This window comes from Felis catus, chromosome C1, assembly GCF_018350175.1.
Source record: "Felis catus isolate Fca126 chromosome C1, F.catus_Fca126_mat1.0, whole genome shotgun sequence".
Lineage (NCBI taxonomy): Eukaryota > Metazoa > Chordata > Mammalia > Carnivora > Felidae > Felis > Felis catus.
In genome coordinates this window covers 44579584-44607474 of record NC_058375.1, presented here as the reverse complement: position 1 = coordinate 44607474, position 27891 = coordinate 44579584, and the positions used below count along the sequence as shown (strand labels likewise).

The 27891-nt window shown below is 43.0% G+C and overlaps 1 protein-coding gene across 3 annotated transcripts in view; it reads left to right on the top strand.

Moving 5' to 3' along the window:
• Positions 1–27891, top strand: part of USP24 (ubiquitin specific peptidase 24) — a 142307-nt gene that overhangs the window by 58637 nt on the left and 55779 nt on the right. For all 3 annotated transcript variants that reach the window (XM_023258739.2, XM_023258738.2, XM_023258737.2), the window contains exons 17-35: positions 1228–1335; positions 2214–2363; positions 2986–3117; positions 3971–4082; positions 5203–5279; positions 6508–6648; positions 6875–6928; positions 7943–8058; positions 11673–11739; positions 11864–11974; positions 12698–12796; positions 12885–13058; positions 17540–17625; positions 17775–17868; positions 18898–19053; positions 22882–22979; positions 25966–26061; positions 26177–26405; positions 27042–27201. In XM_023258739.2, coding sequence (XP_023114507.1) covers positions 1228–1335; positions 2214–2363; positions 2986–3117; positions 3971–4082; positions 5203–5279; positions 6508–6648; positions 6875–6928; positions 7943–8058; positions 11673–11739; positions 11864–11974; positions 12698–12796; positions 12885–13058; positions 17540–17625; positions 17775–17868; positions 18898–19053; positions 22882–22979; positions 25966–26061; positions 26177–26405; positions 27042–27201 — 2260 coding nt within the window. The remainder of the gene's footprint in view (positions 1–1227; positions 1336–2213; positions 2364–2985; positions 3118–3970; positions 4083–5202; positions 5280–6507; positions 6649–6874; positions 6929–7942; positions 8059–11672; positions 11740–11863; positions 11975–12697; positions 12797–12884; positions 13059–17539; positions 17626–17774; positions 17869–18897; positions 19054–22881; positions 22980–25965; positions 26062–26176; positions 26406–27041; positions 27202–27891) is intronic.

Below are 27891 nucleotides of genomic sequence, written 5' to 3'. Positions count from 1 at the left end.
GATACATTTCCTATACAGCTAAGGGTGCACGTACGCAGGTAAGGACAGCCGTGTCAAAACTTCCTCCACCCCCTAGTGGCTGCTAAGTTACTTTGGACAAAATTGTAAAAAGTGTCAATTTCAGAAATGTTGAAATTTATAAAACCTGTATCTTAGAATCCAGGAAATACGGTATTTGCGATTGGTTGGCTGGTCTCCAAGAAGACCAGTCTTGTTTTGGGCACTAGCTCGCTCTCGTTTACGTATTCAGTAGTATGCTGTTTTTCTGCCAAAGACAGAAAGTAGGTTTTTTTCAGAAGTATTTTCTGCCCCATAAAGGTCTTCATGTTACTGAAAGACGTGAAGAAGCAAGAAGCCTTTAAAAACGAAAGCAAAATTCAGCCTTGAAAATAAAGGCTAAGGACCTAAAACTTACTGTACTCAGTTTTTTAGACACTTAATCGATAATTTGATTAATAGTGTTAAACTGACCGCCTTCCAAATTTTACAGATCTCTTAATTTGAAAGTTGTTCTATGTTAGAGAGCAGTTCTGTTTTTAAAGATTATTTCACGAACATCAGCCTTTTCAGATACGTACTACGAAGATCTGGATTGTCCTGTACCAGTTTCAGAAATGACATTTGAAAGTGTTTCTGAAGAATACAAAGTACAAATGTAAAGTGGCTGTAATAATTAATAAAAATTGAATTCTCTCTTGCAAAATTGTTTTAACTAGGAGATACAAGCAGGTCACGAGTATTTTCTTGAATATATAGACCACTATCAGAGTCTTGATCATATCATTGGTATCTTAATCATGTAATTGTAGAAAATCACATTTCTATACCATTTTCCTCACCAGCCAGTCCAGTATCATCCAAGTTAGACTTTGCCCGTCAGTTCATTTGATCATGTCAACATGTCCCAGCAGCCTGTGCTACTTAATCTATCCTCTGAAATTGCTAATCCCTTGTCGTCTGTTTTTTGCTGATGTACCCTGTACATTTACTGTCACTTCACATCCACTCCTGTTTGCAGTTCTTGGCCTTAGGAAATTGCATGCAGAATAAGAAGTTGGAGACTGACTTACGAGTGCATGGAGATGAGCTGTAAATGAGCAGTGTGGACAGGAAAATAATAGAACGTATAGCATCGAACCTAATCGACTTGGGAAATTTTTATAGCTAATAAATGTTGCCTGCCATTCATCTCTAGATGTAACTAATGTCACTTCTTTTTAACTCTAGTCGTCTCAGCTTAATAATCCCCAGTTTGTGTGGGTGGTGCCAGCCTTGCGTCAGCTCCACGAGATCACCCGCTCGTTCATAAAACAGACCTATCAAAAGCAAGACAAGGTAAGGGAGCAGCTATGTTTGATCAGCATACGATTCTGCCTACTTACACAACTTCTCTAATAACAAAACGTAAATAAAACTGCTGAGTTGTAAAGTCACTATTTTACATCTTGACGATTATTAAAACAGCTCATTTATATTCTTTAATAATCTTGAGCCAAACATCATTCTGCTCTCATTTCTACAAGAGCTCTTCTTTTGCAACATCCTTGATTCATTTCCTTTTTATTTCCTTAATTGATTGACATGATTATGCCAGTTTTTTTTTTTTTAATTTTTTTTTTTCAACTTTTTAATTTATTTTTGGGACAGGGAGAGACAGAGCATGAACGGGGGAGGGGCAGAGAGAGAGGGAGACACAGAATCGGAAACAGGCTCCAGGCTCCGAGCCATCCGCCCAGAGCCCGACGCGGGGCTCGAACTCACGGACCGCGAGATCGTGACCTGGCTGAAGTCGGACGCTTAACCGACAGCGCCACCCAGGCGCCCCGATTATGCCAGTTTTTAAAAGGCTGAATGGTATTTCAGAACCGTGTTCGAAAAGATTTAAAGACATTTGATCTCAGGAAGATGAGATTGTTTAAAGGACCCAGAGCTCCTTCAGTGTACGAGACTTGGGAGGAAAGACCCGAAAAGTACGCAAGAAGCGAAAAGATTCTTTTCTGAGATCCGTCTTTAAAAAAAAAGAGAGGGAATGTCTCTAGAAGCAAAACGTTAGCAGAGAAGTTTATGAGTTCCCTAGTAAGTGCACATACTAGACGATTCTGTTTGCTTTTGTGTAGGGAATGAATCCTCAGCGAAGCGATCCTTAGGTTTGCAGTCCCTCACTAGGGCTACGTGCTGAATGCCATTTTTCTTTTTGTTGTTTTTTTGCCAAGAGCATCATTCAAGACTTGAAGAAAAATTTTGAAATCGTGAAGTTGGTGACCGGAAGTTTGATAGCTTGTCATCGACTCGCAGCCGCTGTGGCTGGACCCGGAGGCCTGACTGGTTCCACGCTGGTGGATGGCCGATACACTTACCGGGAGGTATCCGGAGCTGTGCTTTCGTGTCGTGCTCTACAGCATCCGTTTGGCTATTTGCGCGCGAACTGTAAACGTGATACTGGCAGGGTGTCGCTCTAGAGAGGTGGCATGAGGTTTCTTTGTAGCGATGGAGCAGTTTTATGTTTTGACCATAACCATTTTACAATAACAGTTTAGGAAGTTGTTATTTGTGGGCGAATCATTCAGCAAATCACCTTAGAACTGCATACGATAAAGTCATAAAGATTACCATGTTTCCTCTGCCTTTCATATGAAATGATAATGGTCTGTGCTGTGGAGAATTGCTTTCGTTTTTCAAGTCAGTTGATTAGTAATATTGTTTTTAAAAATTAGAAAAAAAACTTAACCAGGGTTTGCGCTATTTCAGTATGAGGTTACGGAGGTGATATTTTACTGCCATCCAACTTGACTAGAAGTTGTAACAGACTTGAAGTAGTTTCCACTGTATCGTGCCGTTAACAGATGTCTCGCCTTTATTTTACCCTAAATTATATGGGCAAGCGTTAGGTAGAATTCTTGTTTTAATTTTTAAAAAGTTTGTTTCAATTTTGCTTTTGCGCAGGAATGCCTGGAGTTAACTAATGAGCATTACTTCTTTTTGCAGTATTTAGAGGCCCATCTAAAATTTCTAGCGTTTTTCTTGCAAGAAGCCACTCTGTATCTGGGTTGGAATCGTGCCAAGGAAATCTGGGAGTGTCTTGTGACTGGCCAGGATGTTTGTGAATTGGATCGAGAGGTAAGAAGATGGTAGTGTGGCTAAAATAAGGCAGAAGTGGGGCTTCTGTAGTTTACCTTTTTTATGGGTCTCACGTCGTCGATTCTAAATGCTTCTCAATTTGCTAAGCACACATTTATGCTAATCGGCCAGGAGCTGTAAGTGCTGAAAAAATACATTATATGATACATATCTATGACATAGACGTATGAGTTCAGTAATTTTTATACCATTCTGGACAAAACCAAATTGAGCCGAAAGAGCACAGCTGAAGAATTCTCGGTATGTCTTATAATTTTTCTCCCTCCCATGGAACTAATTTCAAGTTACCAACCAAGAACTTTGAGTTCCTGCAATGATGTCGTACGGCAGAAACACAAACACAAACTTCTTTGTTGTATTCTAAACACCAAGAAGATTAGATGCCCAGACAGATTTTTTTCCGACTATAATTAAACAGCTGAAAATAGGTTAAGCCAGGAGCAGAACACCTGACTTGGCGTATTCTAACGATGAATTGTGTGCTCATCTCCGTTTGCAGAGTTATAACTACTTCCTAGGATCGTTGAAGGGACTGAATAAATGCCCGTGCCCAGCACAGCGGCTGGCACACAGCAAAGCTTATGAATAAACGTTAGTGGGCAAGCCCAAGTCTAACCTTCATTGAACAGCAGGAGTGTATATTTTCATTATCTGAGGGAAAGGCTGCTAGGAACTGCTTTATTTGGCTCTGGCGTTCCAGGCGTTTCCGTTGTCCCTGGTAATACAAATTTTTGAAGCATTGAACGTAGCCTATCTTCTGTCTCCCACTTTGGAATAAGTATTTGCCTAACATGAATTTTAGTTATAGGGTAATGTTTGTCTTAATCCACAGATGTGTTTTGAATGGTTTACAAAAGGCCAACATGATCTCGAGAGTGACGTTCAGCAGCAGCTTTTCAAGGAGAAAATTCTTAAATTGGAGTCATATGAAATCACCATGAATGGTAGGAAGAAAACAAGTCTTTTTTTCTCAGTTCTTTAAGAAATGTGATTCTTTCCTTTCCCTGTGAGCCCACTTCTCAGAAGCAACTAAGCAGTCTGGATTATCCTTCTGGACTTTTCTTTATGCGTATAAAGACATATCTGTGTATACCTGTGTTTATATACACAGATTAATTCCTTTTTATGTGAGTAGTATCTCGCGATTCACTTTAAATTATATGGCCTTACCATTTCAGTTGTCAAATGGTAGCACATATCAGTATCATTCTATTTTATGGCTGAATAATATTTCATTGTATGAGTATACCACATTTTGTTTATCCACTCATCAGTGATGGATACTGAAGTGTTAATCACTTTTGGCCATTACTAATAACACCGCTGTAAGCATTCATGTACAAGTTTTTGTGTGGACGTTAGTTTTCATTTCTCTTGGGTATATACCTAGGAGTGGAATTGAATCATGTAATTAACATTTTGAAGAACTGTCAGACTATTTTGCAAAGTGGCTGCACCGTTTTATAATCCTGCCAGCAACATCTGAGGGTTTCAGTTTCGTCACATCTTCACCAATCCTCGTTACTGTCTGTCGTCTTTATTCTAGCCGTCCTGGTGTGTGTGAAGTGTTATCTCATGGTTTGGTCTGCATTTCCCTGATGACTAAGGATATTGAGCATCTCTTCATGTGTTTATTGACTGTTTGTATATATTCTTTGGAGAAATGTCTGTTCGGACCTTTTGCCCATCATGAATTGGGCTGCTGGTCTTTTTATTGTGGAGTTGTGAGAGTTCTTTATATATTCTGCCGAGTGGCGCCTCATCCGATAGACACTCTGCGTATATTTTGTCCCATTCAGTGGGTGGTCTTTTCACTCTCTCATAGTCCTTTGAAGCACAAGAGCCCCTAATTTCGATGAGGTTCAATTTACCTACTTTTTATTTTGCTGCTCGTGCTTTTGGTACCGTGTCTAAAAACTGTTGCCTAATCGGAGGTCTTGAAGATTTATGTCTGTTGTGTCCCAAGAGTTTTACAGTTTTGGCTCTTGATACACTTTGAGTCTCTTCCTTGGTTATCTGTGTTACTTAGAGTGCATGAATTTATCTGACCTTCTGTAATTTCAGGGTTTAACTTATTTAAGACTTTTTTTGAAAATGTGAATCTTTGTGATCATCGATTGAAACGACAAGGAGCTCAGTTGGTAAGTACCTTCTTCCAAAATCTGGATAATTTGGATAGTCTAGTAAAACATGGCAAAAAAGGTGTTCTAATTGAGAGAAAACACGACCTTTTTTAAAGAATGGGCATCGCCTCAACTGCGTCTTTTGCTTTGATGACAGAGCTTCTCTTAGAGCGTAACGGAGGCTCCCTTTCTGGCACAGCGACACCTCGCTAACTGCCCGGGAGAACAGAGTTGACTTCTCATCCCTCTGTGCTTCTTGCTGACCCAGGGCAGCCAGCAGCCTCCTGTGGCTAGGTGAATGCAGGACAGGGATAGTTTTATCGAAGCTTCCAGCTCCTCAGATCCAGTAATGGATGTGTTCCTACAAAATAACAACATCTTGGGGCGCCTGGGTGGCTCAGTCGGTTGAGCGTCCGACTTCGGCTCAGGTCATGATCTCACGGTTTGTGAGTTCAAGCCCCGCGTCGGGCTCTGTGCTGACAGCTCGGGGCCTGGAGCCCTCTTCAGATTCTGTGTCTCCCTCTCTCTCTGCTCCTCCCCTGCTCACACTCTGTCTCTCTCTCAAAAAATAAATAAAAGATTTTGAAAAAAGTAACATCTTTCATTCTGAAGATGAATCTTCGGTTCATCACAGCGACAGGGATTTGGGGAGGAAACTTTAGGAACAGTGAAGCAGGAGAATGTGAGGATCTGTCGAATGTATGCAACTTATGTTTATATTTACATGTGAACCTTAAAAAAAGAAAGGCAATAAATAATGGTCTTTTTTAAGACCTAACTCTTTTGATTCAAGGCCTGGCTTCGTGGATGGCACGAATTTTTACAAGATCTTGTAAGCTTGGATCCTGCCGTTTGAACTGAGCTTTGGGAAGACCCGATTGAGCCTCAAGGATTATTAACCACTTCTAGCCTGGCTCTGTTTCCTTTTGAGGACAAGCTCCTGAAGCTGGTGCTCCTTCACTCCTGTGCTATTTTCTGAAACCTGCTTGGGTAGATTTCCAGCTTGGGTTTAGGAACATCTGGAGAAAACTCTCCATATCTCCCCTGGTTGCCGTGGACATAGCCCAGTGTTTCTGTGGTTAGTTGTTTTTGATTTAAAATACAGTACAGTAGTGGTCTCATAGGTAGCTTGGCTTTCGCAGCCTTAATGCATATTGAACTGAAAGGTGTGGACTTAATGATATAACAGAAAATAATTGTAATTTTGTGACCTTGGTGTGCTGTATGATTTTTTTCTTTTGAACAGTATGTAGAAAAGCTGGAATTGATAGGAATGGATTTCATTTGGAAAATAGCCATGGAATCACCTGATGAAGAAATTGCTAATGAAGCTATTCAGTTAATCATAAACTATAGTTACATTAATCTAAATCCCAGATTGAAGAAGGTGGGTATCAAAGGACAGAAGGTACTTACACACAAAACAGAAAATTATATATATATATATATATATATACATATATATATATATATATATATTTTTTTTTTTTTTGATAAGTTCTGACCTTTGGCATGCCTGAAAATTGCCTTTTTTATTTTGATGTTTTCTCATTAATAATGATTGCAATTAAATGTCGGGCTAATTTTAATTTCCATGTACCTCTTACTTTTAGGATTCCGTATCGTTACATAAGAAATTTATTGCTGATTGTTACACGAGATTAGAAGTGAGTGGCAAATTTTATTTAACGTGTTTTTGAAATAAATGCTTTGACATTTTTCCTTTTACAATCTTCTGTTTGAGATCATGTGTCATGTTGATATTTGTGGCTGGATTCTGTCGAAGAATTTGTCAGCCGTATTGTATTGTCACAGAGGGAACAGACATTTGCCTGGATTCCCCCAGTACAGAAATGTCCTTCATGGGGAAGCTTTGCTTCTCTTTCCACCATGTCTCCTCCCCACCGCACCCGCCCCCCCCCCCTTTTGGGGTATGGGAACTGTCTTCAGAAAACGGGCCTACTCGACATTCCACATTTCTAGTAGATTCTTCTCCCCTTTTTCCTTCTCTGCCCAGGGATTTTATGCAAGAACTTGTTTTCCCCACCCTTGCCCATGTTTCAGCTGCGATTATATCTTAGATGCTATTAAAGGCCATAGTAGGTGGTATTGGTTGCCTTTGTCCATTAGAAGCCTGCTGTGTGATACTATCTCACATACATTTCCAGTGCCTTGGCTCCAGCATGATGGTTAAAGCGTTAAACAGTTATTTCTGTTCTTAAGTTGTGTTTAAGTTTTTTACCTATTCCAGAAACGTAATGCTACTACCCCCAAAGGTCAAGAAGTTAAACCTCGTGATGACGAATACGTGCTTGAATCTGTGCAGGATTTTCATAGTTCTTCACCCAAATCTGTGACTTCACCCAAATCTGTCATCATAAAAAGCCATTTAAAGTATTCAAGTACCTTAATTAAATGAGGTACCGTTTAAGTATTCACATATGTAGAACAGTAGTTCTCAGCCAGGGGTTATTTTGCCTCCCAGAGAGCATTTGGCAATGTCTGGAGACCTTTCTGGTAGCAGTAGGTGCGTAGTGACTAGAAATCAGAGATGTGGCTAAACATCCTGCAAAGCCCAGGACAGCCCTCTAACAACAAAAAGCGTCCATCCAGCCCAAGATAGCAATTGGCCCGAGGTTTGAGAAACCCTGATAATAGAATGATGGTTTCATGTTTCACAGGCAGCCAGCTCAGCACTTGGTGGCCCCACTCTGACGCATGCAGTGACCAGAGCAACAAAAATGCTTACGGCAACTGCTATGCCAACCGTAGCAACATCCGTTCAGTCTCCATATAGGTAAGTGTGCAGAAATTACAGCATGTACTCACACGATGCGTAAATACACGTGTACCTGTTTGGAAAAACAACTGGCTTCTTTTTTGGCTGATTTTCCTCATTCTGTATCATAGTTTTTGCAGAGAGTCGTATCCTGAGAAATTGCGTATTCCCGTCATATGTCCCAGATCTGCATTTTTTTTTCTGAAGATCCGTAGGTCATTGTCACCAGAACCAAGTAGCGGTCTGCCCCGACCCTGTGCCTACTGGACAACTTTTGTTGTTTTGTTACTTTTTTTAAAAATTTGAATTCTTTCACTTTGACTCTGTGTAAATAGGAGTAAGCTACTCTTTACAACAGACTAAAGATACACTCGTTGTGTGAAGAGTAATTTTTCAAGTTTGAAGTATGTGCTTACTGAGACACAACCTGTCTCCTGGTGCCCAAATCCAGGGCACTTAACAGCACGCGCAAAATGAGACGGAGGGTAATGATTAATTAAAATTGTGCATTATAATAACATCATAGTTAAAATATTATTTCCTTAAAATTAGTTTTCAAGATAACTTTTAACAAGAACTTAACCCCCAGATATTTGTGTTCAAACTTTGAGCTGAAGTCTCCTGTGAGATTGCCCTGTTTAGTGTTTTCAAATATTATCAGTGAAACCCGAGTTCAGTATTTGCTATAGTTCTTTGATACAGTGAGGAACATAGGTGAGTATTCAGAAACATTAGACTGAAGCATAGCTCAGATGCTCCTGTGAGGTTTTCTGAGCCTTCTATTCTTAGTAAGCAGCCCCCAATCACTGATGCCCAGGAAACCTTGGCAGGTGTTCAGAACGAGGCCTGCTCTGCTGCCCTCTAAGTGATGGGTGCACGTATTGTCTCTCTCTCTGCTCGGAATGACTTTATGTATGTACATGTTATTTATCTTTATTTACAGTTCTTCTTGTTTTTAAAGGCTCCCTTTAGAATAGGAATCAAAGCAATAGCCTTGCTCACATTCGTCATCTTTTTTTTTTTAAATGAGTACTGTGTAGTGATACTAATATTAGAGAGGCTCCAATAAAATTCAACCCTCTTGGACTTTTTTTTTTTTTTTTAAATGCCAGAAAGCAGGGCGCCTTGCTGGCTCATTCAGTAGAGCATGCAACTCTTGACCTCGGGGTTATGAGTTCAAGCCCCATGTTGTATATAGAGATTACTTAAAGATAAAATCTTACCCAAAAAACCCAGTTAAAATGGCGGAAAGTGATTATAGATTCAACTCATGACCTTTGCGTTCCCACATTGTTGGAAGTGTATCTTAAATAGACTCTCATTAAGAATGCATGTTAAGAGTAGGGGTACCTGGGTGGCTCAGTCGGTTAAGTGTTCAACTCTTGGTTTCAGCTCAGTTCACGATTTCATGGTTCGTGGGTTCGAGCCCTGCGTCAGGCTCTGTGCTGGCAGTGCGGAGCCTGCTTGGGATTCTCTCTCCTTCTCTCTCTGCTACTCCCCTGCTCGCTCACTCACTCTCTCAAAATAAATAAACTTTTAAAAAATGCATATAAAGAGTCTTTAGTTACATGTTTGTAAGATGTGGTTCATCTTTATGACCTAGGTCCTTAATGATTCATTTATCTGACAAACCAGAATAGAAATCCAATTTTGAACTATTGGATTGGGATTTCCAAACTGCAACATCTTTAAATAAGTGCGTTATTTTTTTCTCTTTTTACTAAGTGTTTTTTATTCTGAATCATTTCATTTCATATTTGACTAACTACAGAGCACAGCCACAGGATAGTTCTTAACTGTTCTTATTATAAACTCCAAACACTGTTCATAGGAGTGTATAATTTCAAAGTCGCATTTGAACCACGACATTATAGTTTCTTATTTCACTGGTTTTGAGAGAACTTCTCAGTGACCATAGTTCCACCTTTGGTGGCAGACGGGGGAGAGTTATTCTCTCATCTCTACAGTGGTCTGCAATGTTGTCTGAGATTTAATTCATTATTGAGGCACAATTAAGATAGTTCACTCAATAATTCACTTATTATAGGGGCACCTGGGTGGCTCAGTCGGTTGAGCATCCGACTTCAGCTCAGGTCATGATCTCATGGTTCATGAGTTTGAGCCCCGCGTTGGGCTCTGTGCTGACAGCTCAGAGCCTGGACCTGCTTTAGATTCTGTGTCTCCTTCTCTCTCTGCCCCTCCCCTGCTCACGCTTTGTCTCACTCTGTTTCTCAAAAATAAGTAAATGTTAAAAAAAAACTTATTTTTTAAATAATTCTCTTACTATAGCATTTAGATATTCCTAAAGCTTCCCCACCTGAATATCAAATTCTAGTTCTTGCCCATAGCCTGAAAGAATTTAGAACTCTGTTAAATATATTTAACAGTACTATTACAGCGTATTTAACAAACTCTTTTTAAAGTAGAATTTTCAGTACTGCTAATCAGCCAACCAGACCAATTGTTAGAAAGTGTTAGTACCTCTTTTCAGATTTAGAAAGATGCCTGTTTGAAATGCCTAGACTTTCTTTTCTGGGAGAGCACATGTTTAAATTAAGGACATTTGGATTTCCATCTCTTGATGTTAACACACGTAATGTTGTCTTTAGAATCAAATATGGAGCTGTGAGTACATAAGCTGCTGGACGTTAGAGTCTCGTTAATTCAAATAATAAGTAATATTCCCTAAGTCTGACCAAAAGGGATCTCGGGTCTCATTTTCAGGGGTTAAGCTAGCACTTAACCTTGCTATATGTTGCCTGTTCCAGAGATGGTTGTCTCCTGGTGAGTGTTGATTTCTCAAGCACTTTGAAAACCTATACGATAATAATTCTTAACACTTGTGTGTGTTTTTTAAATTCTTTTTAATGTTAAATTATTTTTGAAAAGAGAGAGAGAGACAGTGTGTGAGCAGGGGAGGGGCACAGAGAGAGAGAAACAGCATGTGAAGCAGGCTCCAGGCTCTGAGCTGTCAGCACAGAGCCCAAAGCGGGGCTCAGACCCACAGACCGTGAGATCATGACCTGAGCTGAAGTTGGGCACTTAATCGACTGAGCCACTCAGGCGCCCCACACTTGTGTGTTTTAACTCTACAGAATGTTCGTTTAAACCAGATAAACAGTTGTTTGTCCTTCCTTCCTCCTCATTCTTAAACTATTTAGGACAGCAAGTCTTATTTGTGGTACACTTACTGCTTTTCAGCCAATTCAGAACTTTGTCAGATCCCATGTGTTTACAGAATTAGGTGGCATATTTTAGTTGTAAGATTATGAGACTCAAACCTACTGGTTGTTCATTCTTGGTGGATTGATGGACAGACAGGCCTGGAATCCCAGGTCCTCATTTATGGAACAACTGTGTAAAAAGACAGAAAGGAGACGACAGAAAAGGAAACATGGAGGGGGCCTGCCTGTCCTCCCTTGCTCCATTGGTGCACAACGGCTGTGAGCTGGCTGAGCCGCCTCCCGCCCTGGGTGACGGGGAAGTTTAGTCTTTGCAGATTTAAGCCTTCGGCCACTGAGGCTAACTGCGTGGTTTTGGTGAAGCAGACTGGAATCGTGCGACTTATTTCAAATACGTTCAGGTCTTCAGTTCATTTCAAATATGCTCAAAAAAAGTTTTTTAATCTATAGATCCACCAAACTTGTCATAATCGAGAGACTGCTGCTTTTGGCAGAACGCTATGTGATCACTATAGAGGTAAGCCTCTCTTCTTTTTAAAGCAATTTTATCATCCTATCGTTAGACTCGTGTTAGGTGTGTACGTTGGAGACTTAACAGTGACGCTGTGCGCCTGACTTGTTTGACTTCTATCTTTTTCAAGGATTTTTACTCTGTTCCACGAACTATTCTACCTCATGGTGCCTCATTTCATGGACATCTTTTAACTCTCAATGTCACGTATGAGTCTACCAAAGATACCTTCACTGTAGAGGTAGGTTTACGTTAAGCCCTGTAGCCATTTTCATACTGTCCTGTTTCCTTCCCAAGAGCACTGTGGAGCGGGACAGCTCCACGGGGAACTGTTCTGCAAGCTGTTTAGCAAACAAATATAGACTAAAGGCCTGCAGCGAAAGGGAACTGATGGGTGTACAGAGGCACATGAATAAGTATATAATATAGCATCAGGTGGTGATGAGTGTTCTAAAGAATAAGAATAAAGCAGAATAATTTGGTAGAGACCCAACGCGTATGTGTGAAATGTCATCAGATGGGCAGGGAAGTTCTCTCCGAGGTGGTGACATCTGAACAAAGATGGAACGAAGTGACAACAAATAGTTTCTGCGGACAAGCATTCCAAGCAAAGGGAGCAGCAGGTACTGAGGCCCTGGCGAGGGACTTGCGTGGCTCACTGAGTGACAAGCAAGGTGGCTGGTGTGAGGGGAGTGTAGAGAGAACGGGAAAGAGTGGAGACGGCAGCAGCAGAAGGACTCGAGATTTGATTCACAGGAGATGGCGAGGCATGGGGGGTGGGAAGACGGGACATTGAATTACTGCGGAAGGGAAGCCTTACAGGGCGGGGAGTTTTGTCCGTGGGTCCTCTGCTCTGTTCCCAGCTTCTGGAACAGTGCCTGGTACGTAGTCCGTGCTCACTAGCAGTTGTTTAAACGGACAAGTAAACAAAAGACTCCCAACAGCGTTTAATTTTGTCGTACAGGCTCACAGTAATGAAACCATAGGGAGCGTGCGATGGAAGATAGCCAAGCAGTTGTGCTCACCTGTGGACAACATACAGATATTTACGAACGATAGCCTGGTAGGTTTAAACCCACACTCTGTGGCCCTTCAGCCCGCCGTCAATGCCTTCTTCTTCCTGCCAGTAATTAAGAAACCACTTTTCGCAGCTGACCGTGAATAAAGATCAAAAGCTCCTCCACCAGCTGGGCTTTTCTGATGAACAGATCCTCACGGTGAAGACTTCGGGCAGCGGGACCCCATCCGGCAGCTCCGCGGACTCCTCGACCAGCTCCAGCAGCAGCGGCAGCGGGGCCTTTAGCTCATCGTACGCCATGGAGCAGGTACGGGGTGCCGGAGTCAGGTGACCAGTCAGAATTTAGGAAGCCCCCAGAGACTTGGACGACCGGGTCCTCTTCTCTCAGACACGTCCTAACCGATGAGGTTCCTAAGGGAATGAGCGTAGACAGAGGAGAGGCCAAAGGACCGAGCCAGGGAACTTCTTTGTATAGAGATCGAGGGTGAAGAGGACCCAGCAGGGGAGAACACAGAAGAGCCAGAGAGGAAGGGGAAAGCCAAGCGAGTCCTGACAGGGTTGCAACAGATTGTTGACTGTACCTTTAAAATACACCTAAAACCTAGTTACTGTCGTCTGCCTCCATGGCTTCCACACCGGTCCAGGCCCCCGCCATGCCTCGCCTGGAGTGTTCCAGCAGTGCCTCCCTGCTCTCACGGCTCTGCCCCTAGCCCCGTTCAGTCTCTTCTCTGTACAGTGCCTGGCAGCCCGGGGTCTTTTTAAGCAGCAGTCATGTTGTGCCACCCTCAGCCCAAAGACTCCCAGGACTTCATCTCAGAGTAGGAGCCAGGGTCTGCCGATCCCCACAGGGCCAACCTCACAGACCTTCGTGGAACCTCTCTGATCTCTCCTCCCTTGACCCCGCCTCGCTCCCACCCCTCCAGCTGCACTGGCCTCCACGTTGGTCCTCAGACTTAGCAGCGTCCGTGCGCTTGCTCGTCCCTGTGTCTGGAACGTTCCTCACCAATATCCAGGTGGTCCCCTGTCACGTTCTTCGGCTCTCACTCAAATGTTGCCTTCTTGGTGGCAATCCTATTTACGTTCTTAGCTCCAGCCCTGCACTTCGTATCTCCCGTCCCGACTTAACGTTTTCTTTAACGTACCGTGTGTTTTATCTTATGTAATGTCTCTCTCTCCCCAGTGAAATATAAACTCCATGAGAGCAGACTTCTGCCCGTTTTGCTCACTGTTGTATCCCCAGCACCTAAAACAGTGCCTAGAACATAAAAGGTACAAAGTCAGGATTTTTTGAGTGATTTCCTGAAATCAGCCCGTGTACTTTGTACCCTCTCTGTGTCAGGACCGAGCTTGGCACCAGAGATAAAAACCAATGAGACTGGTTGTGCTTCTTAGCTTTTATAGTCCAACAAGGAACATCACACCAGACCTTATGTAAAGGTATTCTAATAGCATGTGAAGGGTTTTTTTTTTCATATTTATATATATATACACATATTGCCTTATTTCCAATTGCAAGATCTTTGTGTATTATGTTTTTTTACCTTTAGCATAATCTTGCCATTGATCTCAACTCCTCAGGGTCAGTATTAGTATAATGTGTTTGTTTTTTAAGTAACCGTACTTATAGTAAGAATTTAAGGAAGATCCCATTCAAGAGTAGCATTATGACAGTTAATTAACAACAGAAAAAAATGTACAAACATCCTTTTACTTTATTGCACTTGGCAGATTTTGGGTTTTTTTTTTACAAATTGAAGGTTTGTGGCAACTCTGCACCAAGCAAGTCTGCTGGTACCATTTTTCCGACAGCATTTGCTGACTTTGTGTCTCGCTGTCACGTTTTGGTAATTCTCACAACATTTCAGACTTTTTACTATTACATTTATCATGGCGATCTGTGGTCCCTGACCTGTGATGTTACTGTAATTGCTTGGGGCACCACGAACTGTGCCCATAGAAGACGGTAAACTTAGTAAATGTTGTGTGCGTTGCGGCTGCTCCACAACCAGCTCTTCCCCTTCTCTCTCCCCCCCTCCTCGGGCCTCCCTGTTCCCTGAGACAACAGCAATACTGGAATCAGGCCACCATTTCAATAGCCCTGCTGTGGCCCCTGGGCGTTCAGGTGAGAGGAAGAGCTGCACGTGGCTCCCTTTCGGTCAAGAGCCAGAAATGACAAAGCTTAGTGAGGAAGGCCGAAAGCTAGGCCTCTTGCACCGAACGCTTGGCCAACTTTTGAGTGCAAGGGAAAGTTCTTGAAGGAAATTGAAAGTGCTACTCCAGTGAGCTCCCAAAGGATACGAAAGGGAAACGGCCGCATTGCTGATACGGAGGAAGTGTGAGTGGCCGGGATGGAAGGTCAGACCAGCCGCGGCGTCCTCTTAAGCCAGAGCCAGCCTCTTAAGCCTGATCCGGAGCAAGGCTCTAACTCTCCTCACTTCTTGGGAAGGCTGAGAGAGGTGAAGAAGCCGCAGAAGGAAAGTCTGAAGCTAGTAGAGGTGGATTCACGAGGTTTAAGGAAGGAAGCCGTCTCCATGACACGAGATTACAAGGGGAAGCAGCAAGCGCTGCTGTGGAAGCTGCCGCAGGTTCTCCGGGAGATCTGGCTCAGAGAATTCATGAAGGTGGCTGTACTACACGACAGATTTTGGTACAGATGGAAGACCTTCTATTGGAAGAAGACGCCATCCAGGACTTTCCTAGCTAGAGAGGAGGAGTCAGTGCCTGGCTTCAAAGCTCCAAAGCACAAGCTGACTCTTGTTAGGGGCTAATGCAGCTGGTGACTCTAAGTCGAAGCCAGTGCTCCTTCACCCCTGAAAATCTTAGGGCCATTGGGAATGATGCCTAATCTACACTTTCTGTGCTCTATAAATGGAACGACAAAGCCTGGGTGACAGCACGTTTATTTACAACATAGTTTGCTAAACCCACTCTTGAGACCTGCTACTCAGGAAAGAAGACTCTTTTCAAAATACTGCTGCTCAGTGTTCCTGGTGACCCAAGAGCTCTGATGGAGATGTACTAGATGAATGTTGTTTTCGTGCCGGCTAACCCAGCATCCGTTGTGCAGCCCGTGGATCAAGGAGTCATTCATTTCCACTTTCAAGTCTGAAAGTCCTGAGGCTATAGCTGCTATCCATAGTGATTCCTCTGATGGATCTGGGCAAAGTAAATTGAAAAACTTCTGGAAAGGATTCACCATTAAGATGCCATTAAGAATATTTGTGATTCTTGGGAAGTGGTCAAAATAACAGCATTTGCAGGAGTTTGAAAGAAGTTGATTCCAACTCTCATGGATGACTTTGAGGGGTTCAAGACTTCCCTGGACGAAGTAACTGCAGATGGGGTGGAAAGAGCAAGAGAACTAGAATTAGAAGCGGAGCCTGAAGATGGGACTGAATGCTGCAATCTGATGATAAAACCTGAACAGAGGAAGAGTTGCTTCTTATGGATGAACAAAGTGGTTTCTTGAAATGGAATCTGCTCCTGTGAAGATGTGAATATTTTTGAAAGGACGGCAAAGGATTCAGAGTATCACATAAACTTAGTTGATAAAGCAGCGGCAGGGTTGGAGAGGACTGACTCCATTTTTTTAAATGTTTATGTATTTATTTTTGAGAGAGAGAGGGAGGGAGGAGACGGAGACTCCCAGGCAGGCTCAGCACTATCAGTGCAGAGCCCGATGTGGGCCTCGAGCTCATGAACCATGAGATCATGACCTGAGCCGAAACCAAGAGTTGGTTGCTTAACCGACTGAGCCACCCAGATGTCCCGGATTGACTCCACTTTTGAAAGTTTTGTGGGTAAAATGGTATCAGATAGCCTTGTGTGCTACAGAGAAATTGTTCGTGAAAGGAAAAGTCCATCAGTGCAGCCAACTCGATTGTTGTCTTGTTTTAAGAAATCGCCATAGACACCTCAGCCTGCACAGCCGCCACCCTCACCATCGGCAGCCATCGACATCCAGGCAAGACCCTCCACCAGCAAAAAGATTATGACTCGTTGAAAGCTCACATGATGGTTAGCATTTTTTTTAGCAATAAAGTGTAATTAAGACACGATACATTGGGGTTTTTTTTTTTGATATAATGCTACTATACCCTTCATAGACTACAGTAGAGTATAAACGTATATGCACTGGGAATACAAAAACTCGTTTGACTCTTGCAGTATTTGCTTCTTGCTGTGGTCTGGAACTGACCCTGCAATATCTGAAGTATGCCTGTACACAACATCTTCAAGCTTAACATTTTCAAACTATATCCTGAATTTATTAAAAACGTTCCTTTGTATAATGACATTCTGTAGCGATGTCTAGTTTCTTAACTTTATAACCAGAAAATAGTACTTTAATCACATCTACATCTCTTCTACGTGTTGTGTGTGTTTATACATTTATACTACTATGATTTTGCTCTTGAATCTTTCATTACCTTGTTTGCTCCTGATGAGCCATGATCAGCTTTTGATGGTGTCTCCTCTCCATTCTCTTCATCATACCTGCCCATCATTTTACCTCTCTTCCACTGCCTGTCTTTTGGCGCCTTAGCCCCTCACCTGCAGGCGGGTAGGAGAGAGCCCTGTAAGTAGACGCACTAGAAGGTAGTGGTCCCGCCGGTCTGTTCCCAGGTGTTGCTCCGTAGGGCAGGTCAGCACGCTGTTCCCCTCAAGCTTTGTAGTGGCCAGTCTTTCAGAATTAGTCATCTTATTGTTGGCACAATATTTCTATTTGGTTAGAAAAAGAGAAAATTCTTACATCAGTTTGTATTTATATTTTGCTTTTTTCCTCAGGAGAAGTCCCTCCCTGGTGTTGTGATGGCACTTGTATGTAATGTGTTTGACATGCTTTACCAGCTGGCCAATCTTGAGGAGCCAAGGTATGATGGAAATATTTACGAAGCATGAAAAAGAGAAAGCTATTAAAGTTAGGGAGCCCAGTGTATTTTTACTTGACATCTGTCAGGAACAAATGACTTTGTTCTTGAAACTGACTTACGTGACCAAACTTGTATTTGACAAATTTCAGGATAACTCTACGCGTACGAAAGCTTCTCCTGTTGATACCCACTGACCCAGCCATTCAGGAAGCCCTGGATCAACTTGATTCTTTAGGAAGAAAGGTATAAGCATCTTGGACAGTTACCTAACTGGCATGGAAATTTGATGTCATGATTCAGTAAAAATACAACCGGAAATCACTTTAAGGCCATGTGATACCATCTTTCCCATAACAGCTCTTCTTTAGAAAATTACTTTCACTGTACATGGAAATCAGAACTTCATGTTGACTTTTAAGTGATCTAGAGTCAGTAACGACGTCAAGTTTTGAATATCATGTATTTCCATGTTCTTCTTGTTCTGTATTAAGAAACTGAAGCCCAGAGAGAGGAAGTGTCTTGTCCAAGATCAGACTCTAGTTCTGATTCAGCAAAGATGTTTTTCTTCTGTCCTGATGCCTCTCTGAATGTGATTGTTGTGTGTGTTTGAGTTGCTGGCATAATTATATCATTTCATTTTTTCCACAGCTGATATTTAAAGTTCATCTTAATTTCTAGAATGTTGTTCCTCAAGAATTTTATTATGTATTGAAATTGTATTTTATCTGTAATAGCGTTTAATTATGTTCTCAATAAGTTCATGTGGAACAAAGCCGTTAGAAGGTATGCATTCACATTGCCAGTGGCTAAAGGTTTAGATCAGCTCGTGGTCTTGTCGTACACGGCTCAGGTATTATTTGTGGGGAGAGGAAAATTAACGTAATTCTAAAACATATCGCTAGTACTGGCTAAAAACGTTTTCAAACTACCACTTCTACAATCTTATCATTTTAATTACCGGTGTTTAGTAGTGCAGATGTTAAAAACACGGAAGCAAATAAAAATGACCTTGCTAGTGTTGCCTGGAAGACATTCTCAGACGCATTCATGGTAGGGTTGGAACGCTGTTGAGCACGTACAGTTTGTGTGATGGAATTTGATGTTTTGTTAGTAATTACAAAGCGATGTGTCTTGGAGGTTGATTTATAGAAGATTTCTTTGGTGCAATTATAATAAAGAGAAAAGAATGTTAGAATACGCATTAAGATGTGTTTCTCTCTAATTTGTGCTTCTAACACATATATTCTTGGTTTTCATTCTTGAAAAACTTAGAAAACATTACTGTCCGAAACGAGTTCTCAGTCCTCAAAGTCTCCATCCCTGTCCTCAAAGCAGCAGCATCAGCCAAGCGCCAGCTCGATTTTGGAAAGTCTGTTTCGCTCTTTTGCTCCAGGAATGTCCACCTTCCGAGTGCTCTACAACTTAGAAGTAAGAAGGCTCATTTCTTTTCGTTTCACTTGGCTCAGATTCGTTTTCGTTTGCAGATTCCTGTGTTTAGATACCAGAGATAAGTAAATAGGTTTCTACTTGTATTGGATGATCTGTGAAAAAATTAGATTTCAAAAAAAAAAAAGTAAGAAACAGAATATAAATTGAAACATTTTGTTGTTTTGGGTCCTTAGAAGATGCTCAGGCTTTTTTTCACTTTATACCTATGTATGTTGTTATAGTTGCAAAACAGCATCTAAATAAATAGTGAGGAAGCCTTATGTAGTAAAATACGCCATCGTCTTCTTCTGGAAATTTAGCAAATTGTCTAACACGAGTTGTTATCCTCAGTCTTCTCGTTACTAAATGCATCCTAACTTTTTTTTTTTTTTTAGATTTTTTTTTCTTAATGTTTTTATTTATTTTTGAGACAGAGAGAGACAGAGCACGAGCAGGGAAGGGGCAGAGGGAGAGGGAGACACAGAATCGGAAGCAGGCTCCAGGCTCTGAGCCATCAGCACAGAGCTCGATATGGGGCTCGAACTCACAGACTGTGAGATCATGACCTGAGCCAAAGTCGGACGCTCAACCGATTGAGCCACCCAGGCGCCCCTCATCCTAACTTTTTAAAGAACGATTGTAATTTGTTGTTCTAAATGAAGCAGCGAGGGGGTGGTCAGGAAGTACATTAACCTTCTTATTTCAAGGTTTTAAAAAAAGGTTTGGAAGAATTTAAACAAAAGTACATGTTTATTACCCTCTTTTCCCCAAAGTAGCTTTAAACTAGTAGATTTAGTTCAATAAACATCTGATAACTGTATAAGGTATGCAAGTCATTGTGGTCGCTAGAGGATGACCGCTGAAAAGGCAAGATATTTGCTCCAGAATCTTGAGTGAAACGTAAGGAGGCTACATTCTCTGAGTCTTGAGAGCAAAGCATTGGGAGAGTGAGCAGGTGGAAATAGTCCCGTTCTTGGAGAGCGAAGGGTCAGACCCTCTTGCCATTTTCGGTCTGGAGAAGATAAGGCCCTGAATGATTTTGCTTTGTCCCAAGTTTTATTTCATCTGACAGTCTAATTTGGAGTGTGTAATTCTATTCACTCATTTTTCTGCATCACTTATTGCCTGTGTGTTCAAGTTGTGTTATTTCATATTGGCCTTAAAGTAATCATTCTTGTGAAAAAAATACGTGGGGTTCGAAATGAGAAAATATTTAGCAAATGTTTTTATTTTTATTTATTTTTTTTTTAATTTTTTTTTCAACGTTTATTTATTTTTTGGGGGGACAGAGAGAGACAGAGCATGAACGGGGGAGGGGCAGAGAGAGAGGGAGACACAGAATCGGAAACAGGCTCCAGGCTCTGAGCCATCAGCCCAGAGCCTGACGCGGGGCTCAAACTCCCGGACGGCGAGATCGTGACCTGGCTGAAGTCGGACGCTTAACCGACTGCGCCACCCAGGCGCCCCTTAGCAAATGTTTTTAAAATAAAGTATGTCTTTATTTAATGTGGACATTTAAAACTGTTTAATATTCCAAGGCAGAATTGCCCATTAATTTTTGGTCAATTTAAGCTTATAAATTTTTCAGTACTTGCCAGATTTATCCTTTGCCTTTGAATGACTGTCTCAGAAAAGTTAAAGTATAAACCTTAACCCCCACATTTGAGAGCACCTAGAAAAACGGAATGGCATGACAATGAATCTGGCTTGTCACCAACTACCTAGGTTGCCACATCTTACAGCTTAAGGACAGTGGTTGTAAAATACCTCCAGCACAGTTTCGGGGAAATCCTTTGATAGGTTGTTTTTTGCTTTAACACAAAACATTTGGAAAACCTAATACTTTCAAAAGCACTTTTTTTTTTTTTTTTTTTTTTTTTTACTGACTCCTGAAAGGCTAATTTCCTTGCATTTCAGTCTTCCACTTACATTTGCCTACTAGGTAGCTTCAAAGTGGATATTCCAAATACCCATTCCTTTGAAGAAATCTTCCTTCTTTACTACATTGTTGTCCATTGAGCATGAGGAGTACGTGCATGTGGCTGTCCGCTCACAGGAAGGATTAGAAAAACACTGTAAAGGATTAGAAAAGGATTGTTAATGCTCATAATCTGAGGTTGAAGAGCCTGTTACCCAAAGGGCACTTCAGGAAGATAGCATCTGTAAAAAAGAAATCCCATGCTAAAAATCTATGCACATATGATCCATGGATTCATAGAAACAGACTTTTCTAGAATTGAGAAGGATCTTGAATTGTATCTACTTTAAAAATACCTTGGGGGGGGCGCCTGGGTGGCTCAGTCGGTTAAGGGCCGACTTCAGCTCAGGTCGTGATCTCGCAGTCCGTGAGTTTGAGCCCCACATCGGGCTCTGTGCTACAGCTCAGAGCCTGGAGCCTGCTTCGGATTCTGTGTCTCCCTCTCTCTGTGTCCCTCCCCCACTCACACCCTGTCTCTCAAAAATTATTAAATGTTAAAAAAAAATTTTTTTAAATACCTTGGGGAAACTGAGGCAGTGGGTCTTTTTTTTTCTTTTTTTGAATTTTCAATCATAACTAAATAAGCAGTTGTTTACTAAGTCTCATACTATAGTATGATTATTTACTAGAAATAATATCTGCCATTCCAGAATTTTCAGTTAAGCTTTCCTTTAGGTACATGTGTCAGTGTCATAAAAGGGGCATAGATGTAGGAGGGAGTTTGAAGTCACTTAGCCTTTTGGGTCTCAGTCGTGTAAAGTAAAACACATAAACACCTGCAGGGTGAGATATAAGAGAGAAGGCATGCTAACAGCCTCATCCTCTTTTGTTGTACGTGCTCAATAAATAAGAGTTTGAGAATCATTATTAGAGAGCTCATCTAGCATTTTTAAAAAATATTTATTTTGAGAGAGTACACACACGTGCACATGCATGAGTGAGCGGGGGAGGGGCAGAGAAAGAGAATACCAAGCGGGCTCCGCACTGCCAGTACAGAGCCCAACTCGGGGTCAGTCCCATGAACTGTGAGATCATGACCAGAGCCAAAATCTAGAGTCGGGCGCTTAACTTACTGAGCCACCCAGGTGCCCCTCGTCTAACATTTTTTTATTTTTATTTATTTATTTTATTTTTTATTTTTCAACATTTATTTATTTTTGGGACAGAGAGAGACAGAGCATGAACGGGGGAGGGGCAGAGAGAGAGGGAGACACAGAATCGGAAACAGGCTCCAGGCTCTGAGCCATCAGCCTAGAGCCTGACGCGGGGCTCGAACTCACGGACCGTGAGATCGTGACCTGGCTGAGGTCGGACGCTCAACCGACTGCGCCACCCAGGCGCCCCTCGTCTAACATTTTTAACGAATGGGCTGTTTTATAAAACTTTATATACTTTTTCGAAAGCATATCTAGCCTATCACACGGAATCTGAAGTGGGCTGGCTCTAGGCTCGGCGTTCAGCACAGAGCCCGAAGCAGGGCTCGAACTCATGAGCTGTGAGATCATGACCTGAGTCGAAGTCGGACGCTCAACCGACCGAGCCACCCAGGTGCCCCTGCTCTTATCTAAGCCTGAGAGCCTGAGACATCCACTTTTGCTGGTTTCGTGAAAAGAACACACCAGCTTTCTTCAACAAAACAGATTTCTCTTGCCAAGCGAATAGAACTTGGAAAATGTGAATATTTCCATTGCGACACGTTAGCCTCCTTATACTTCTGGGGGGGTGGGGGTGGGAACGGCATGCAGCACTTAAAGAGACTCAGACTCGAGTTATCTGATTCTTTGACTTAGTGAAGGAGTAATTTCTGCTGGAAATGTTGGGATGATTAATTGTATTTATCTGTTCTCAAGGTTCTGAGCTCCAAACTCATGCCAACAGCTGATGATGACATGGCAAGAAGTTGTGCGAAATCCTTCTGTGAGAACTTCCTCAAAGCAGGAGGGTTGAGGTTAGTCTCACTGTGATGTTACACGAGTTGCAGAGAACGGGTGTAGTTACCGTGGCTGGTTTCTCCTGCCAGGCCTTGCTTCTGCCTACAAGGTATTATGTGAAGCATCATGAGAGGTATAATCAGGAGTGACGTTTCAGTCTTCGGAACGCCTGAATTCGTTCTGTGACTTTTGGTTCTTTGGAGAACCGGCAGCAGCACATCTCCTTCCCTCTGGTAGTGGAGGAAATTCTTGAAGAAGAGAGGAAGCAGATCTGTTTCTGTTCATTCCCACCTCCGTCTCACACCAGGTGAATGTGATTCCTGGTAACGCCTGCTGTACGAGGCACTCGTGCTGGGGATGCAGAGATAACTTAGATCTCATCCCTGCCCTAGAGCGGTTCATGGTTTTAGCAAAGAATAACGGTTATTGTAGGTCCCAAAACAGGCTAATAGAAAGTCCTTGGGGGCGGGGGCAGAGGTTATGGAAGATAGTGCTTAAGTGGTTAAATTTTCATGGGATAATAAGATTAGGAAGCGCTTCACAGAACGCGGCGTTTGAGCTGGGAATTGAGACGTGAGCAGTCATCCCCTAGCGGGCTCGTGACGAGAGGGCCCGCTAAGCCAGAGAGGACGGGGTGAGCACAGGCACTAAGGTGCGTGGCCTGTCCTGGGAACCACGGTAGCCTGGGGAGGTCCCGAGCATAGGCGGAAGGAGAGATGTATATAAAGTAGGGCCACCCTGAGGAACTTCAACCTTAGCTTCTAGACCGGGGAACACAGGAGGTTTCAGAGCCAGGCATTGCCTGGAACGCTCGCTTTGGCTGCAGTGGGGACGATGAGTAAATAGAAGCGGGAGAGGTAGAGGCAGGGAGAGCCATGCGGAGCTGTGGCAGTGGCCCAGAGCAGAGTAACAGGTTGTAAATGTAGGGCGCCGATAACTGACATTTATAGGGTAACATGGGCAAGTCTTATGACTAGAAGTACCGGAGGAGATTTCGAAATGGCCCTGTGATTCCTAGCCTGGGACAGTGAGCGAATGGTGAACATTTGGTCAGTGTGGGAAGTAAGTGTGGAAGGAGATGGAGGGCGCGGGACATCGAGAGGGATGGACGTGGTTGGTCAGGTGAAGTGCATGCTTTGGCCGCAATGCCCTCGAGGGGAGCAGAGAGCGGCATTGGAGACATGGAGGGGCCAGTGGTGTGTGAGTGGCGTTAGGGCACGAGTGTTCAGCGGTGAGCGTGAGGGCAGGAGGTGGAGTCGGACTGCAGGCCGCTCCTTTATGGTGAGCAGAGAAGGGGGTGACAGTGACAGTGACTGGAAGGGAAGAATAGCTGAGGGGAAAGTTGGCTTTTCTGCCTTGCTTTTACCTCGGGGAAGCCTAGGTTGCCTTTGCAGGCTGTCTTAAAAAGAACGACCAAGGGGTGCCTGGGTGGCTCAGTCAGTTGAGCGTCCTACTTCAGCTCAGGTCACGATCTCGCGGTCCGCGAGTTCGAGCCCCGTGTCGGGCTCTGGGCTGATGACTCAGAGCCTGGAGCCTGTTTCCGATTCTGTGTCTCCCTCTCTGTCTGCCCCTCCCCCGTTCATGCTGTGTCTCTCTCTGTCTCAAAATAAATAAATGTTAAAAAAATTTAAAAAAACAAACAAACAAACAAAAAAAAACGACCAAAGGAAAAGGGTGATCCCTGGGGCCAAGTTCTCCTGCTCTGGAAAGAAGCAGGCCTGCCGTTTCCTCAGGTGAGGAAGCCATGAAGGCCGGAGGACCGTTGAAGGAATTCCTGTGGGAGGCCTTGTGGGGAAGAGGCTGAGCCGAGACCTTAAAGGGAACGGGCCTGAAAGAACCCCCAAGCGTATGGAAGGTCTACCGCTTGGAGCTTTATTTGTTTTCAGAATCGCAGAGGTGTTCTCAGTGAACACTCATTTCTGATTACTCACTTCCGCTTACAGAGCTCTGGCGTGAAGGCGTTTTACTGCTGGCTTAGTTTTGTATGTCAGTTAACCTCCATGTCAGGCATTGTTCTGAACGCTGAGAGCAGAGCAGTGAACAGATAAGACAAACTCCACATCCTTGTGAAGCTCACCGTCTAGGGGGGGGAGATGAACAGTAAAGAAATAAAGGTAAAAGCATATGTCGGGAGGCGAGAAGAGCTGTAGACAAAAATGAGACAAGCAAGAGGGGACGGACAGGGTTGTGATTTTCAGTAGGGTGATCAGGGAAGGTGTCACTGATGGGGTGATGCTTTACAAACATCTGAAAGAGGTGAGGAAACGAGACCTGGAGATCCCTGGGGGAGAGCCGTCCAGAAGGGCAGTCAGTGTGTGCCCCTGCGTGAAACAGACCTGGTACCTTTGGAGACCAGCAGTCCCGCGTGGTTGGGGTAGTGGGAAGGAGGCAGAACAGGGACACGTGAGGCTATAGACATACCAGAGGTCAGCTTATGTAGAATCTTACAGGTTCGCGTGAAGACTTTTTTCTCTGCGGGAGATCAGAGGCCGTGGAGGATTTTGTGCAAAGCAGTGCGATGATCTCACTTGTATTTTAAAAGGATCACTCTGATCTTTTGAGAGTAGATTTGGGGGGTGGAGAGTCAAGAGTAGAAGCAGGAAGAACAGTTAGGAAGCTTTTATAGGAATAGAGATTGGAGCGGATGTGATAGCTTTATTGAGTTCACCAATCCCAGGGATGTTTTTTAACTGTTAGTTCCAGTGATAAGATAACGGTTAATCAGTGAACTCACAGCAGTTAGCAAGAAGGAGGACTATCCAAATGCTTTATCTTTTGGCTAAGCAAGGAATCTAACGCTAAAGGGACCGGGAAGGTTATAGGTATCATGGGAAATCATTGCTAAAAATATATCTGGTCCATGTGTATGTAAGGACCTTGTAGAAATTGTAAGTAATTGATAACATTTACATGAGCAATTAAATTACTTAGAGAAAATTTCCTATGAAAGAAATACAAGTCTTTATTTCATATTCTGCCCTTTTCTTTTTGTTTTCTTTTAAGTTTGGTTGTAAATGTCATGCAGAGGGATTCCATCCCCTCAGAAGTAGACTATGAAACAAGGCAGGGAGTTTACTCCATCTGCCTACAGCTTGCAAGGTAGGTAAATACATCCTACTAGTCTCCCAAGGCAGTATTTTTCTTCCCAAGCCCTATCATTTTGAGTAGTTATGAAATGACCTCAAATAAATGTAGCTTTTTGTTTCCTTTGAAGATTCTTACTTGTTGGGCAAACAATGCCCACGTTGTTAGATGAAGACCTCACCAAAGATGGCATAGAAGCACTTTCTTCTCGCCCATTCCGAAACGTCAGCCGGCAGACAAGCAGGCAGATGTCCTTGTGTGGTACCCCAGAGAAGTCCTCCTACCGACAGTTGTCCGTGTCCGACAGGTCTTCTATCAGGGTCGAGGAGATCATCCCTGCTGCGCGAGTTGCGATACAAGTAAGTGATCTGTGCATTCAAGCAGTGTGGCGTCTTTCTCTTTGAAGGAAGTTATTGACATGAATATGGCCTTCAAGGAACTTCCAGTGAGCAAGAAAGAGACCACTAGTGCAGAAATGACTGTAATTCAAGACGGGAACCATCAAGGGTTGCGGGAGTGCTGCAAGGGCATAACATTTGCAGGCCTTCAGAATAAGAACAGTAATCGCCTTCACCCATGGCTGTCGTGGATGATTTTACATAGCAGGTGGCATTGGTGTTAGGCCTCAAAGGTAGGAGAGATTACAGATGGCGAAGCATGGAGAATTGTTCCAGCAGGAGGGCAGGTGTGAGCAAAGGTAGAGAGACAGAACAGAGCTTGTAGGGAAGGCCACGGGGTCGTTCACACAGTAGTGTGGGAGAGGAGAGTGGCAGGTGTCTGAAAGCCTGAGCGTGGAGATCAGTCTCTGTGTTACAGGTAGCAGAGAGATACTGAAAGTCTTTGAACAGTATGGAAGCATGAAAAAGGCTGTCCTTCTGGATGATCTTGGAGGAAAAGTCTCACAAAACTGAGACCAGTGAGAAGGTTCTGGAAGTCAGTAGAATAATCATGTTCCAGTACTACCTTTTCTCATGACTCTTTCCATACTTCTTTAGACAATGGAAGTAAGTGACTTCACGTCTACTGTGGCTTGTTTCATGAGGTTGTCGTGGGCTGCGGCTGCAGGACGACTGGACCTCGTTGGGAGTAGCCAGCCAATTAAAGAAAGCAATTCTCTGTTTCCTGCTGGAATTCGAAACAGACTCAGCAGCTCAGGTACTGATCTAAAAGGACGGAGTAATGAGCTCATTGGGCAAGAAAGAAGCTGTAAGAGTTACCTATGCATAGGTTTGTTCAGAGTCATGAGAAGAAAGCCTTTTCTCTTGCTTTTGAACATGAGTAAAAAAAACCCATGAAGCTGTGCACTTAAGACTTGTGCACATTACTGAACTTGTGCCATACTTCATCGAAGAAAACAAGCACTGGTACGCAAAGAGTAAGTGGGGAAACCAAACCAAGCAGAGTTTTTAGCTCACTGAGGGTTGTAAAAGTGCCAAGAGGCGAATAATGGTGGCTGTAATAAAAATGCATCTAGAATTCCTACCTGGGAAGGTCATTTTCTTGATTTGGCTGGTTATTTTCTGCTACGCTTTTATAAATAGCTTTATTTCTCAGCTTCATTTGGTTTCCCTCTTCAGTTTGTGTGTGTGTGTGTGTGTGTGTGTGTGTGTGTGTGTGTGTGTACCTCAGTATAAAAAAAGTTTCAAAAACGTATGGCATTCTTACAGTGAAGCACAGAAATGTTAAATGTACATGCTTTTTGGGATTTTTCTGTACGGATAACCCATCTAGATCAGGATGAGGAACATTTCTAACATCCCCACAAGACTCTCTCATGCCTTCCAAACTGCACCGTTCTCCCTTCTGTCACCTCAAATGAGTTTCGCCCCATAAGTGCATATTTTG